This window comes from Mchenga conophoros, linkage group LG10 (assembly GCF_057382185.1).
Source record: "Mchenga conophoros isolate Kocher_MC1m ecotype Shallow Benthic linkage group LG10, M_conophoros_male_GT1.1, whole genome shotgun sequence".
In the NCBI taxonomy this organism is placed as follows: domain Eukaryota; kingdom Metazoa; phylum Chordata; class Actinopteri; order Cichliformes; family Cichlidae; genus Mchenga; species Mchenga conophoros.
Genome location: NC_140535.1, coordinates 34,924,525 through 34,940,848, shown reverse-complemented (window position 1 = coordinate 34,940,848; position 16,324 = coordinate 34,924,525). Strand labels below are relative to the sequence as shown.

General features: G+C 39.3%; 1 protein-coding gene across 1 annotated transcript; it reads left to right on the top strand.

Annotated features, from left to right (window-relative positions):
• Positions 1–14,732: 14,732 nt before the first annotated feature.
• On the top strand, positions 14,733–15,525 carry LOC146566307 (uncharacterized). The gene has a single exon (XM_085287874.1). The coding sequence runs from the start codon at positions 14,733–14,735 to the stop codon at positions 15,426–15,428; it is 696 nt and encodes a 231-aa protein (XP_085144000.1). The 3' UTR covers positions 15,429–15,525.
• The last annotated feature ends 799 nt before the right edge of the window (positions 15,526–16,324 follow it).

Sequence of the window (16,324 nt, the reverse complement as noted above, 5' to 3'; positions counted from 1 at the left end):
TACAATCAGAAAGACTAAGGAAGAAGAAAGTGCTTTTTCTGCAAAAACTGGACTATGACATATTATGCCTACAAGAATTAAGATTGAAAACCAAGGAAGATGTTGAAGAACTGATTAAATTATGGGGTCCAAGCCACTCAGTAGTCTCAATAGGGGAAGATAGTGCAGACGGGGTGGGCTTTTTCTTCAAAAACACTCATGTGAACATCATAAAGAAAAGAGATATAATACCAGGACGGCTTTTACTTGTTGATTGCCATTATGGTGGTCAAAAATTTCGGTTAATTAATGTGTATACCGCACCAGAAAGAACAAAGAAAATGCAATACCTAAAGAAAATGAGACATTTGTTGGAATGTGGGTTTAATACTGTTTTATGTGGGGATTTTAATATGGTTACGGAAGAGAATGATAGGATTGCTAGTACGATTTTCAAAGAGTCCAGGGAAGGCAAATTACTTACACAAATATGTAATGACGCATCTCTTAGGGATTTATATAGGATCTTAAACCCTCAGACAATTCATTTTACAAGGTTTGACTCATCCTCTAAAACTAGAATAGATAGGATTTATATATCTTCCGAGATTGTAGCTTTAAGATATAATGATTTCGTAACTGATTTCTCTGATCATAAGGTAGTCAGAGCTACGATTTTGTGTGGCACTGACCCCCCTTCCACTTATTGGAAATTAAATACGAGCTGTCTAAGTGACGGGGCACTAGTTTTGGAATTAAAGGTAGAAATTGTGAAAGTTTTGCAACTTAAAAAACTCACAACATCTGATATACAATTGTGGGAGATACTGAAAGAACGGATGCGAAATTTTTTTAAATTTAAATGTAGAGAAATAAATTATGCAAAAAATATAAAGTATAACGAACAAGTAAATCAATACATATTGTTGAAGAATAAAAAATTTAGAAAAGAGGATGAAGAGAACCAGACTGAAGAACTTAGAGTTAGTATTGAAAAAGTAAATAATGAAATATTATTTAACATACAAAAAACAATGGGAGGTGATATAAATGGTAATAAAGATTATATGATTGGTGCTAACCAAAAGAAACGTAATAATGAGTTCATTTCTTCTATAAGAGATGAGGGAGGAAACTCCTTCGTAAAAGAAGTAGATAAAAGGCGAGTTATCAGAAGGCTATGTGCCCATATGTTCTCTCCGTTATCTACAAAAACAAGTGCAGTAAAATATTTGTTAAGTAAAATAGAGCCTCTGGACTCCATCCAATATACCTCACTTTTAGGAAATATTACTAAAGAGGAGGTAGAATGTGCGATCAGTCAGTTAAACATAAACAAAACCCCTGGTTTAGATGGGCTTCCGTCCGAATTTTATAAAATAGTTGTGAATGAAATATCCAAATTTTTAGCCACTGTTTTTAATGAAGGCATGCATGAGGGAACTTTGGGTGACTCCTTTTATAATGGATTAATGTGTTTGCTATATAAGAAAGGGGAAAGAGATAATATAAATAATTATAGACAATTGACAATAATGAATGTTGATTACAAAATATTTGCTAAAATAATTATGAATAGGTTTGAAGAGGTATTAGATAAAATTATAGAAAAAGAGCAAACATGTGCAATAAGAGGTCATCTGATGTGGGATAATTTATGTACTCTGCGTGAAATAATTTACAGTAGAAAAGATACAGAATTTTTTATTTTAAGTCTCGACCAAAGGAAAGCTTTTGATTACATCTCCCACTCTTATTTGTGGGAAGTAATGAAAGCATATAATATGCCTGAAACCTTCATCTCCATGATTAAAGTATTATATAAAAAATCCCTTGTCCAGATTAAAGTAAACGGAAGACTGACCGAACCCTTCCATGTCGAATGTGGAGTGAAACAAGGATGTCCTTTAAGCGCAGCCTTATATGTTCTAGCAATAAATCCGTTACTTAAAACAATCAATAGTGATAGCCGTTTTACTGGATACATCCTAAATGACACCTACAAGGTGACAGCCCTTGCTTATGCGGATGATGTCTCTGTAATTATTAAAGATCAAAAGGAGCTATCAATACTTAAGGATTTGCTAACAAAATACGAACAAGCTTCTGGTGCTAAGCTAAACCAGGAAAAGACCGAAGGAGTTTGGTTTGGACAAAACTTAAAAGAACCTGTAATTGATTTAAAAACTAACAAGGAGATGAAGATTTTAGGTATTTGGATTACTAAAAATGATCCATGTCTTTTGAATTGGAAAAAGAAAGAGAGTGAAATAGAAAACGAAGTAGCTAAATGGGACAATAAAAATACAAACTATAAAGCGCGTGTGAATATCGTGAAAACACATGTAGTCTCAAAGATGTTGTTTCTGGCTACTGTCTTTCCCCCTCACAAAACTGTTATTAAATTAAGTAAATTGTGTACCAAATTGATTTGGGGGACAAACCGCGAAGTAACACAGAGGAAATTAATGTATAAAGGAAAAGAAAATGGAGGATTAGGAGCGCCAGATCTTAACGTTATTTTGATGATTCCTTTTCTAAAAAATGTATATAGCGCATTTGAGCGAAGCACCCACTGGATCCAAGGGAAGGAATCTTTGTGGAAAAAAATGAAAGGGAGAGCCCGAACGGGAGTGCCATACTTTAAACTTGTGTTTGGGGATCTTGTGGATCAGTGGAAATTGGATGACTTAAATCTTTTACAATTAAACTCAAAACAAATATATAATAAAATCAATCTAAAAAAAATGAAGGTATGATACAATATAAGGCTGTGGAAAAAGAAAATCAGAAAATAGTTAAACATATGATAAAGTAATATCCAGGAACATGAGAGATACAGTGTGGCTTATCTCTGTCGGACGTCTCCCAGTAAGAGCTGTGGTTCTGTGGAGTTGCTTCGTTATTACTAAGAAATGCCCTATGGAGAATTGTGATGAAGACGAAAGTCTTGATCATCTATTGATATCGTGTTACAGGACGGTTGAAATAAGGAGGATGGAAAAACTAGGTTTTAATATTGAAAATATAAAATCAGTAAGATATGGTTTGTTTAAAGAAAAGATGAGTGAAAATAAAAGAAGATTGTTTTGGCTGGTGATGTGTATTATGAATGTACACATATGGAAAACAAGGGCTAAAGGTGTTATAGAACAAAAAAAATAAGTAGTTTCTTTTTTGATTTATATTTTTTTATTAAGGTTTCAAAAACAGGCATTCACAGTATGTACATCATGTAAGCATACTTCTTGCTTAGGTTATCTGCCTGAGATACCAAAATAGTATTTTAATTTACATCCAAGTCATAAAGAAAGAATATTTACAACTATAGAAGCAATTGAAACAATCACATAATCCGAAATAAGAAAACAAACAAAACAAAACACCACAACAACAAAACAAAAAACAAAACGGATGTGTTGGTAGGGGGTGATCCTATAAATATATACTCTCATACATCAGTTATTGGTTTGTAAAAATAAAATCTGGCCTATGAGGTGTGATATATTTGACCCAGTTTTCCCAGTATGATGTAAATTTCTCCAGCTTGTGGTTAACAGAAGCCGTTATCTTTTCCATGTTATAGATTTCCATTGTGATTTCCATCCATGTACTTATGTTTGGACTCTCCGGGGATAACCATTTTCTGGTGATACTCTTTTTACAGGCCACCAGTAGAATATTTACTAAATGTTTATCATATTTAGGCCATTCCTGAGGTATATATCCAAAGAACATAATCTTACTCTCGAGGGGTATTTCACATTTAAAGATATCCTGTAAGGCATTATGTAAAATAAGTAGTTTCACCGTATGTAAAAACATTGCAACTGAGCTGAGAAGAAGAAAAACGAGAGATATGATATTAGGAAATGACTTGCCGTGGGAGCTTTTACTATTGTAATATGTAAAATAAGATGTGAATAATTTGTGCATAGTGCTTGTATTATGTGTATTTGTGAATTTTGATATTTAAATAAAGTGATTTAAAAAAAAAAATAAAATAAAAAACTAGGGTGGCAACGTCACCTGAGTTTATCCCTTCCCTTCTGCTTGTAGCCCTTGTGTGTTTAAGCTGTGTGCTTCCTGAAGTCCACAATAATCTCCACTGTCTTCTGGGCATTCAGCACCAGGTTGTTGTGGCTGCACCAGGACACCAGACGTTCAACCTGGTATGGTACGGAGTAAGAAAATTCAAAGTACGAATGCGGAGAGATGGAGCAGGTCATATTGTTTCCATCCCTAACTCCATCTCTCTGGGCCCTTTTAATGGGCGTGTCATATATCCTGGACAGGCAAACAGATGTTTCGTCTGCCAAGCTCTAGACCATCAAGTAAGAGACTGTCCTACCTTTAAGTGCTGGAAATGCGAGGAGTTGGGTCATAAAGCTAAAGAATGCCAAAATGACAGCGAGTGTTCCCTGTGCGGACTGAAGGGACACACCTTCTTTAAATGTCCCAAATCCTTCGCCAATATAACTAAAGCTTCCCAGCAGCCCTCCACGAGTGCTTTTCGAACGAACGTTCCAACCACTTCAGTGCTGCCAGTAGCTTCAAATCCAGCCCCGCTACAAGAAAGGCTTACATATGGAAATGTGTCCCTAATAAATCCATTGGCTGTCCCTGATGCTGCTTCAGGACAAGAACCCGGTAATCGTACCACAACAAATCTTCCAGGAGTAACAGAGCCGCAGACAGACAATAACAACATAGAGGAGGATTTGATGCTCTCAAGACAACTTGAAGAAATAACAGTAAAAAGTGGAGAAGAACCGGGAGACCAATCCTTCTCACAAACCTCTGATGTGGAATGTGAGAGCGATGACAAGCGAAGGGAAAGAGAGGAAGAAAATTCATCAGAAAGCTACTTAAGTGCAAGTGATAGTGAAGAATCACCCATTTTGACTCCTGTGGAGATTTCTCCTACGGATGATCCAGCAAGACAAGATGTGGATCCACAAACAGGGATTTTTCTTAACAAACAGCATCCTGCGATGGAGGAATTGGTCAATGAAACAACGAAAGGAGGAAGGAAAAGAAGTGTCTCGATGGCGTCTTATAGCAGAGAAAAGACGATCGATCCAGCCCTCCGCAAGGTAATGTTGAATCTACAATGTTCCCTCCCTCTACCGAATAACCTCCTATTACATAAATATGAGGACTCTTAAAATAATAACGTGGAATGTTAGAGGGTTACAATCAGAAAGACTAAGAAAAAGGAAAGTTGAAAATTTATTAAAGCTAAATTATGATATTCTCTGTCTACAAGAGATGAGACTGAAAAGTGACAATGATATATCTGCACTAACTCAAATGTGGTGTCCGGGGCACTCAATAATTAGTTAAAACCCATATAGTATCTAAACTTCTCTTCCTTGCCACGGTTTTTCCTCCTCAGAAATCACTTTTACTTTTAAACAAATTGTGTGTTAAATTAATATGGGGAACAAACCGTGAGGTAACGAAACGAACCTTAATGTATAAAGGCAAAGAGTGTGGTGGATTGGGTGCGCCAGATCTCCGTATCACTTTGAGAATTCCTTTTATTAAAAATGTTTTTAGCGCTCTTAATAGGGGAACTCCGTGGATTAGAGGTAACGAAGCACAATGGGGAAAACTAAAAGGTAGGGCTAGATCCAATATACCTTATTATAAGCTCCTTTTTGGTGACACTACGGAACAGTGGAAAGACTTGAGCATTAACTGGACACAAGTATGCACTAAACAAGTATACAATATAATTAATAGTAGAAATAAAGGACAGATAAAATATAAGGGCGTGGGTGTAGAAGAATACCTGTTAGTAGTTAAAAATATATATATGACAAATTAATCTCTGAAAATATGAGAGATACGGTGTGGTTGATTTCTGTTGGACGTCTCCCCGTTAGAGCGGTGGTGCAGTGGAGCTGTTATGTTACCACCAAAGAATGTCCAATGCCACGATGTGTTGAAGATGAAACCCTTGAACATTTACTGTTATCCTGTTATAGAACAGTAGAAATCAGACAGATGACTAAAATGGGTTTTGAAATTGATAACAACATACAAGCTATAAAATATGGTCTGTTTAAAGAAAAAATGTATGACAGTAAAAGACGCCTCTTTTGGCTTATGTGTGTCATTAACACCCACATTTGGAAAACTAGAGCCAAGGTGGTCATTGAGCAAAAAATGATAGATAGTGTTGCTGTGTGCAAAAATATCCTTACAGACCTGAGAAGGACTTTAGAACAAAAGAAGGAGCTAGTACGGGTGCAGCGACAGGCAGTGCCTCAGCCGGCCTGGACACCGGAGCAGGGACCAGGTGGACCTCAGCCTCCCCCACCCGAAGCACTGGGCCTGAGCTGCACTGGGAGCAGGAACACAACGGGGTGAAGGAGCAGGCTCAGCAAACAGACTCATCTAAAAATGCTTGTTAGCTTCCTACCACCACCACGTCTAGCAGTCTCAGTCTTTGATTTAACAGTTTTCAGTCTCAGACTTTATGTGGCCAGGTTTAGAAAAAAAAACAGACTTGGCAAAAGTGGGCTTTAGCTTATTTCCACCATGATGAACAGTATTAGGACTAAAAATCTCAGAGGAATGCATATTGTCATTAACTAGCTCGTGAGGCGCTAACCAAAACTGGCCTTCCAATCCAAATCATCGCGAGAAGAGATCCCGAAGGTGTCTGAGGTGAGATTATAGTCCTTTCTGTTTATTGGCTCAGGAGTGTGGGCAAGGTAGTCATTTCAACTCACCACCACAAGTTGCTCAGAATTGTCCATATGACGGTGGCGTGGGCGCCGCTTTCCTCGGGAGGAGCAACGCTGTGGCTCCAGCAAGAAATGTGTGTCTGAAGTTAAACGAAGACCTCCCACTTGTAGTGTAGGTAGCACAAGTGCAGGCGAAGCAGCATGGCAACTCTGGGGACCCCCCCAGAGCTAAACGAGTCCCATGAAAAAATGTGCCCGTAGTCGGGGTGAGCCATGGCCTCCACCGGAGCTCCTCCTCTAGCTGGGAGAGAGCTACCTGCCGGCGCTTGTGCAGTTCAACATCTGCTGGGTCCATGTTCTGGTCGCAATCTTCTGTCAAGTGTCGCTGTGTGCAGGCAGGAGTAGTGGACCCAAAGTGCAGACTCACAGCAGGCAAAAGTGTACTTCAAACTGAGCTTTTATTGCTGGATGGCAAAACATAACAGAAATGCAAATAAACTTATAAACAAGCAGGCAGCCCACACAGCATAAATGAGGGTAGATCATGACACCGACAAACTGAAACACAGGGCTTAAATACACAGAGGGAGCAATCAGGGAATGGACAACAGGAGGGAAACACAGCTGGGGCAAATCAGGCCTAACGAAACTGGGGAAGCAAAACCAGATACATTAACATGAGACATGGACCTTCAAAATAAAACAGGAAACATAACACAGACTGAACTTACAGACACAGACTCACAGGCAGGCACTACAACAGAGGGAACAGAGACGTGGGACCAGGGCAGACACAGACACTGACTGGACACGGGGATATAGCAGACAGGGGAGACAGCAACTAAGGATTACACAGAGACATAAACCATAAGACATGACTCTAACAAAAACCCAAAGACTAGAAATGATAAATAATATAATAAACTCAAAAACCCTGGGTCAACGACCCAGGCATCCTAACATTAACCCTCGGTTAATGTGGTGATAGTACTATGAGCGGGGCCCTGGGTACGTCACTTAATTTTACTGGTAAACAGGAGAAACAATAATTAACCAGTTTTAACCTTTGTACTTAGAAGTTTTAATATTGGTGGTGCCTCCACTCAGTGGAAACAGTGAGTTCTGTTTAGATAAATCCATTATTCTTAGTGAAGATTAATGTGTTAAGCCCCTTTTCACTTTTTAGTAAACACATAAATGGCTGCTTCACTTGTTAAACAAGCAGAAAATAAAATGCCCTTGCTCAAGTCTACTCACAAATCCTTTGGGCTAACTGCGAAGGCAAGTTGAGGGGCAGGCTCGGTCTGTGACCATGCGGCCTCCACTCGGCAACGTGGTTGGAATTAGCTGCATGGCCGGGTTGCTGAGGACACTCGGACGAAACCACGGAAATCCTATCCACAGGAGAAGGGTCCAGAGAATTCCTCTCGGTCCATCATCACAGGGTAAAACAGTCCATAACAGGAACGTAGACTCTGCATCCACGGCTATTGTTGAACTATTCTCCCGTTAGCTCTGGTATACAACCTCCTCCGCTAATGTGCAGCTGCCGACTCTCACCAGCTTAGTTAGTGTTGTTTTTTTTTTTCTTTCGCCTCACTTAGATCACACCTTACTTACATCTGATTGAACAATAGGTTTACATCAACCAATGGGATAAAAGAAAATATAAGATTGACAACCCAAAATTTACTTGTAAAACAACTTGCAGCAAATATGCCAAGTTGATCAATTACTGATTCCACTTCCTCTCTTTTAATTTCCCCAACCAAGGTTTCATAAATAACAGAATTTAATGGTTCAACCTCACTTAGAAGGTTGTTAACAGCGTCACTGTTTGTAACTATGGGTGAAAAAATCTCTGAACAATAGTCCCTAATAACTTGTCTTTTCCCTTCTTCTTTAAAAACTGACTTTCCATGTTTGTCCTTAATTGAGACAATGAAATCATTTCCACGTTTCTTTTGATTATTTAGAATCATATAGTTGTTATTCCCATAAAATTCAGTACATCTCAAGATATTAAATAAAACTTCTCTATTGACTCGATCAGTACTCTCCTTAAGAGATATCATTTGATTTTCCTCCTCTCCTTGTTTCTCCTTCTTATTTCTTATATATATATATATATATCTACTTACTTCTTCATTGTATTTCATATTCTTAGCATGATTTAATTCTCTCGCTTTAAATATAAAAAATTTACACATGCGTCGTTCAAGAAGTTCCCGAAGTTCCAAGAAAGAGGCAGTAAAAATCTTACGATGTAATATTTTCTTAATTTCAGATTTAACTTCAGACACAAGCAGCCCGTCTGCTAACAAAGATGTATTCAGTTTCCAATAGTTCAAAAATTCATGGGAGCAACAGGAAATTTGAACCAACAATTTACTTTCTCGCCGCGATTCTCTAAACTCAACATTGGATATCCTGTCAGTTGCTTCAGTAACAATATTAAAATCTCCACATAAAATAATATTAAAACCAATCTCTAACAAATACATTTTTTTCAGCAATTGCATCTTTTTCGTTCGATCGGGTGCATTATATACATTAATAAAACGCAGCTTTTGCCTGTAATAACAGCAATCAACAAGGAGGAGTCGTCCCGTTATTATGTTTCTACTTTTGATCATATTCACTGTATCTTTTTTGAAGAAAATACCCACTCTGTCAAGCTGTCTTCCCCTATTGATATTATTGAATGGCCAGGGTTCCACACTTTATTTAATTCATTTATATCCGTATGTGTTTTTAATCTCATCTCTTGAAGGCACAAAGCTTCTCTCTCTTGAGCAGTCACGGGGGCGTCTGTTGCTTGGGAAGGTTCCTCCAAAGAAGGAAAAACCAAAGTGTCTGAGGGTCGAGGTTGTTGGGAGGATTTCAGTATGTTAACAAAGGACTTGGGGCATTTAAAGAAAGTGTGCCCTTTCACACCACAGAGGGAGCATTCACTTTCATTATGACAGTCTTTAGCCTTATGACCCAAATCACCACATTTCCAACATTTAATTGTTGGGCATTCTCTCGCCTGGTGATCTAGATCTTGGCAAGTGAAACACCTCACTGTTTGGGCAGGGTAGATAATCCTGCCATTATAGGGGCCCCGAATTTGTCAACTGGCTTGAGTCACCACTTCTACCTGGACAGAAGACTCCACCTGTCAGTTAGTGATGTGCGATACCAGTGCATCCCAGAAACGACACAGAAAGTCAGAAAGTCAAACATAACTTTTAAAACCACCAGTATAGGCTCATGAGGCCCTGATGGTAAAAAACTACATTTCTGCAAAGTGACGTCACTTCCGGTTTCGGGCAGGTCATGGCGGACATGCGATAGTTCGCGCTGATGGACGTAGGAAGTGTTACAAGCAGCTGATCGGATCGGCAAAGCGTGTTTCTGGAATATTATGTTCTTGTTGCTGCAAGTGCTTTTTATGCAGTTTTTGCAAAGCTATATGTGGAAGGAAACCGTGACCGAGGACAAGCTGATGGCATAAGATCTAAGTACAACTCCTCCGGTTTCATATGCAATAAAATTTTTTGCGCTAGCTTACGTGGTTGCAGAGCTACCGGGATTTAAAAATAGTTGCGCAAAACGGAGCGTGCTGCTCCGACCGGCTTTAAAGGGTTAATAATGCAGAATTATTATATACAAATAAAAAAACCTGAAGTTGTGTGCTATTTCAACACGTAATTTAACATGTCATTTAACATTTATCTTTCCTTGACATTTCAACAAAAACATTTGACAGTACCACTTTCCCTTATTCAGAGGTTTTTGTTTAGGAACAACAGCATATTTACAGTTTTCCCTTTAGGTCTGCTCTGTTTTTTGCTCACAACCTCTCCTGCTTTTGAAAAGATTCTCTCTGCAGGTACAGAAGAAGCAACGATTCCTAGGTGTCTCACAGCAAGTCTGCTTAGGGATGGGAAGGTTTGTTCATGCTCTTGCCACCAAACCAATGGATCCTTATCTCCTTATTTACTGGCATAATTCAATGAGTACATCACTGGAAGCTGACCACTGATGTTGGCTTGACACAACCTGCATGTCAAAATCTGTCCATATCCCTCCTTTTGTTGCAGCTAGACCTGCGGTTGGAGGACTCGGGATAGACCCTGAAGTAGAAGGCCCTGCGGCAGAGCTAACAGTAGGTGTTGAGCTTACAGTTAGAGTGGGAGCAGACTGTCCTCTCTGATAGACTTCTTGCATTTCAGTGTGGAGATGTGTGTTTTGACTGATCCAGAAATGTACTTGCAGCTAGACAGTGAATGCTCTCAATACCCCTGAATCTGCGCTGGCATTGCTGTGCCAGTTGTGTGGAAAAAGCGCTGCCCTGATGTTCACAGGCTGCTACAGCCCTGTGAATGAGTGACACAAGTGGAATAACTTTGGAGACTGAAACATGTTTTTCAGATGAAACCTCCTGTGTTACTTCTTCAAACAGCCGTAGTGCATCAACTGTTTCCTTGATCAGCGGTAATTCTCCCACATTTAAGCACAATACATTCTTCCCTAAAAGGCAGAGGGCTGTGGTCACGGCTTCATTTTTCTCACAGAGCCGCTCCAACATGTAAAAGACAGAGTTCCAGCGGGTATCTACTGACTGAATTAGCTTGTGCTCTGCCACTTTCAACTGTTGCTGACTATCCTTGAGCTTCTCTGTAGTCTTTGTGCTGTGGTGAAAAAAGGACACGATCGCACGGCATTTTTCCAGCACCTGCACCACTTCTGGGACAGCTTTTACACTGTCCTTTACAACTAAATTCAGTGTGTGTGCAAAACATGGAAGATGCCTCCATCCAGCTTTGTGCACTACAGGAACCATATTTGCACCATTGTCTGTGACAACTGCAACCACCTTCTCAGTTATGCCCCATTCTTCTGTGATTTGCTTAATTGCTGAGGTGATATTATCTGCTGTATGCTGCCCATGGAAAGAATTTCCAGGACAAATTCTCTCATTTGCCAGTTTTCAATGAGATGGCATGTTACAATCAAATAGGCCTCTGTGGACACTGAGGTCCACATATCAGTGGTGAGAACAACACTGGAAGCATTTTGCAAATATGCTCTTACTTTGCCTTTACATTCATCAAACAAATTTACAAGATGAGTCTCAGTCAGTGGTTTTCCTCCTGGGAGTTTATATTTTGAGTCAAGAGCTCTCAAAAATCCCTGGAAACCTTGGTCCTCAACTATGGACAGAGGCTGGAGGTCCTTCACAATCATCGCTACAAGGCATCTAGTGAGTGTTGCTGCTCTTGGGGAATCATCTACATAAAAAGTAAAATACAAAGGACAAAACAAAAGATGGGGTATACTGTACTGAATTTTTAATCTTTTTAGAGTCATCTATGTATGCAGTCTGACAAAATAGCCCAAGGGGAAAGGAATTGATAGTTTACATATACTTTTAAATAGAATGCTGTGTTAATGAAATTGTCAGTATAATACACAATTAAAGGAATAAATAAGTTTGTCAATACCTGCATTTTAAAATATTCAAATAACTATCAGTCAAAAAAATTAAACTGAGTGAAAATAATAATAAAGCTAATACATAATAATAGTATCTATAAAATGTTTCTCTTATGTATGAAATAATCTTCAACTGAATTTTTATGTTTTAAAGACTACAATGCCTGTTTTACTGCAAGTACTCTGTATATTTTAATGCGACCTAGCCTATGTACCCTACATTTTCCTCCTCTGTACCTGGATAGTGCCTGCCTGCAGCACTAAAGGACTCCGCGAGAGACGTCTGTCTCGCCCTAGCAGCACCTTCTCCTCTCCTCCTCTTCGGTTCGCCTCAACATGACCTCATCATATTCTGTGTTATGATTAATTCTGGGGTGTTTTACGAGGTTAGTGGTGTTGCCACAACACCTCACTGTCTTCCCACATACATCACATACTGCGTCTTGGCTGTTTGTGGAGGTAAAATATGTCCACACATGGCTTCGCTTGCGGTCGGCCATTGTTTTGAGTGTGCATGGCTGCACGCCAAGGGTCTGCGACACATTTATACAGCCGTATTTCACAGATGACTATGAAAGGCGGAAGAGGAAATAGTTCCTTACAATTTCGACGATCCAGTGGTATAATTTCATTCCATTATGTTCCTATTAATGATAAAATATACATTTACGCAGAATTTATAAAATATCGATATTTTAATACGAGAATCGATTCTAGAACATAATTAACTGGTATCGGAGGAATCGATATCGATCGCCAGTCTTTCCATTTTGGGTGCGATGCGTTGGAAAGTGATATCTCCAGGAAGCGACGTAAAGGTGCCTCTTGGGTAAAGCACAGCTCAAAGTCCTGTTTATTAGGCAGAGCAATGAAGGAATAAATGTCTTGTACATTCACCCATGTTGTTTGTAGAAGTAACTCTTCAGCAACATAATCACGGGACGGAGGATCCCCGTTTCCGATGTATTTAAGTCTCACCCATAAATTGTTGAAGTTAGATGCAAAAGGTAGTGGTGAACACGGGGGCATGATTACATAACTCCAAGTCCACCACCCTTACCACCCTTGCTTTTTTTTTTTTAAATACTTTATTTAAATATCAAAATCGCAAATTACAAATACACATCACATAAACACCATGCACAAAGTATTCACATTATATTGTTTTACATTTAACAATGATAAAAACGGCCATGGCAAGTCGTTTTCCTCCTCCTCAGGTGCGCTACAATATTGTTACATACTACAGAACTACTTATCATTTTTTGTTCTATATCCCTTTAGCCCTTGTTTTCCATATGTATACATTTATAATGCACATCACCAATCAAAACAATCTTCTTTTTATTTCCACTCATCTTTTTTTTAAACAAACCATATCTTATTGCTTTTATATTATTTTCAATATCAAATCCGAGTTTATCCATCTTCTGTCTTATTTCAACCGTCCTGTAACATGATAGCAACAGATGATCAAGAGTTTCGTCTTCATCACAATTCTCCATGCGGCATTTCTTTGTAGTAACAAAGCAACTCCACAGAACCACAGCTCTTAGTGGGAGACATCCGACAGAGATAAGCCACACTGTATCTCTCATGCTCTCGGATATTACTTTGTCATATATGTTTTTAACTATTTTCTGATTTTCATCTTTTTCAGCAAACGTATATCGTATCATACCTTCATTTTTTCTTCCAGATTGATTTTATTATATATTTGTTTTGAGTTTAATTGTAAAAGATTTAAACCACACACTGATCTACAAAATCCCCGAACACAAGTTTAAAGTATGACACTCCCGTTCGGGCTCTCCCTTTCATGTTTTCCCCTTGGATCCAGTGGGTGCTTCGCTCTAATGTGCTATATATATTTTTCAAAAAGGGAATCATCAAAATGATACCCCAAAATGAGATCTGGTGCTCCTAATCCTCCATTTTCTTTGCCTTTGTACATTAATTTCCTTTGTGTTACTTCGCGGTTTGTCCACCAAATCAATTTAGTACACAATTTACTTAATTTAATAACAGTTTTCTGAGGAGGGGGAAAGACAGTAGCTAGGAAAAGTAACTTTGAGACTACATATGTTTTTACAATATTCACACGCACTTTATAGTTTGTATTTTTGTTGTCCCATTCAGCTATTTTATTCTCTATTTCACTCTCTTTCTTTTTCCAATTCAAAAGACATGGATCATTTTTAGTAATCCAGGATCCTCCAGCAGCCACCAGGCCCAGGCTCTTCCAGCAGCCACTAGGCCCAGGATCCTACTGCTCCACCAGGCCCAGGCTCTTCCAGCAGCCACCAGGCCCAGGATCCTCCAGCAGCCACCAGGCCCAGGCTCTTCCAGCAGCCACTAGGCCCAGGATCCTCCAGCAGCCACCAGGCCCAGGCTCTTCCAGCAGCCACCAGGCCCAGGATCCTCCAGCAGCCACCAGGCCCAGGCTCTTCCAGCAGCCACCAGGCCCAGGATCCTCCAGCAGCCACTGGGCCCAGGATCCTCTAGCAAGGCACCAACAAGTAAATCAACAGTGACAAGACGGTGAACGGAGCGAGCAAGACAACAAGCTCAATGGGGCCTAAGAGAACACCGAACGCCGATGAAATTGAGGACATCAAAAAGTCATTGGACTTTCTAACTGAGGAAACATCGGCTATCAAGCTACAACAGAAATATATCCTAGACTTAGTCGAGGAAATAAGGTCGCTACGTAACCAGAATGCAGAGAAGGAGAAACGGATCGTCTATCTGGAGAGCAGGGTCACGGACCTGGAGCAATATACCAGAATGAACGACGTGATCATCACAGGGCTGTACATAAAACCCCGGTCATATGCTCGGGCTGTGACTGCTGGCAGTAAAGAGGAGCAAGGAGATCTGGATGGGAGCTCTGCGGAGCAACAAGTAGCTGGTTTCTTGCAGTCGAAAGGGATCGACCTGGACTGTAATAACATCGAGGCATGCCACCCCTTGCCCAGGAGAAATGCTAGTGATAAACCAGCTATCATCATAAGATTTGTAAACAGGAAACACAAGAATGCACTGCTGAAGCAGGGGAGGAAACTAAAAGGATCGAGCGTCTACATGAATGACCATCTAACCAAATCCAATGCTGACATAGCGAAGAAAGCACGATACCTAAAGAAACTGGGTAAAATTCAGAACACCTGGACTGCAAACTGTAAAATATTTATAAAGCTCAACGGTACACCGGAGGAAGCCAAGGTGCTGGTCATCAAATGCATCCAGGATCTGGAAAAATATTAACAGGTCACTTGACTACAAAGGCAAGGAGCGGGACAAACAATCTACAGTCATCAAAGCAGGTAATAGAAGACAACAACGGAAGCTAAAGCGTAACGTATTCAAGGATGAAACAATCAGTTAATTCATTATCTGGGAATTATACATTGCTACCACAAAGGATTGCTAATCAGGAGATAAATTCACCAGTAAACACGGAATACAAAACACACTTCACAGAGCAGGACATTGATCCAGAACTGAACTTTTTTAACATCAAAAATACCTGCTACTATCATACTGAAGAACAATTCAACAAAACTGTCAAGGTCGACGGCAAAATATCTATAATCCACTTTAATAGTAGAAGTTTATATGCAAATTTTCACAAAATAAGGGAATATTTAAGCAAATTTACACATCCATTCAGTGTGATTGCAGTATCTGAAACATGGATTAATAAACAGAAAGGAGAGGACTTTGTAATAGATGGATATGAATTAAATCTTACAAATAGAAAGAATAAGAATGGCGGTGGTGTGGCCTTGTTTGTGGATAAAAATTTAAAATACAAGATGGTAGAAAAAATGACGATGGCGGTAGATAATATATTAGAGTGTGTAACAATAGAAATTAGTATGGGAAAAGAGAAAAATGTCATTGTAAGCTGTATATATAGAACACCAGGTTCTAATATTGAAATTTTTAAGGAGTGGGTAGATAAAACATTCACCAGGACAAACCAAAAAGTCATGTTCATTTGTGGGGATTTTAACATAGATCTACTAAATCCAAACAAGCAGAGAGCGACAGAGGAATTTATTAATACAATGTATAGCTTGGGACTTTTTCCAGTGATCACTAAGCCCAGCAGGATTACAGCACAGTCGGCAACCCTAATAGACAATATATTTACTAAT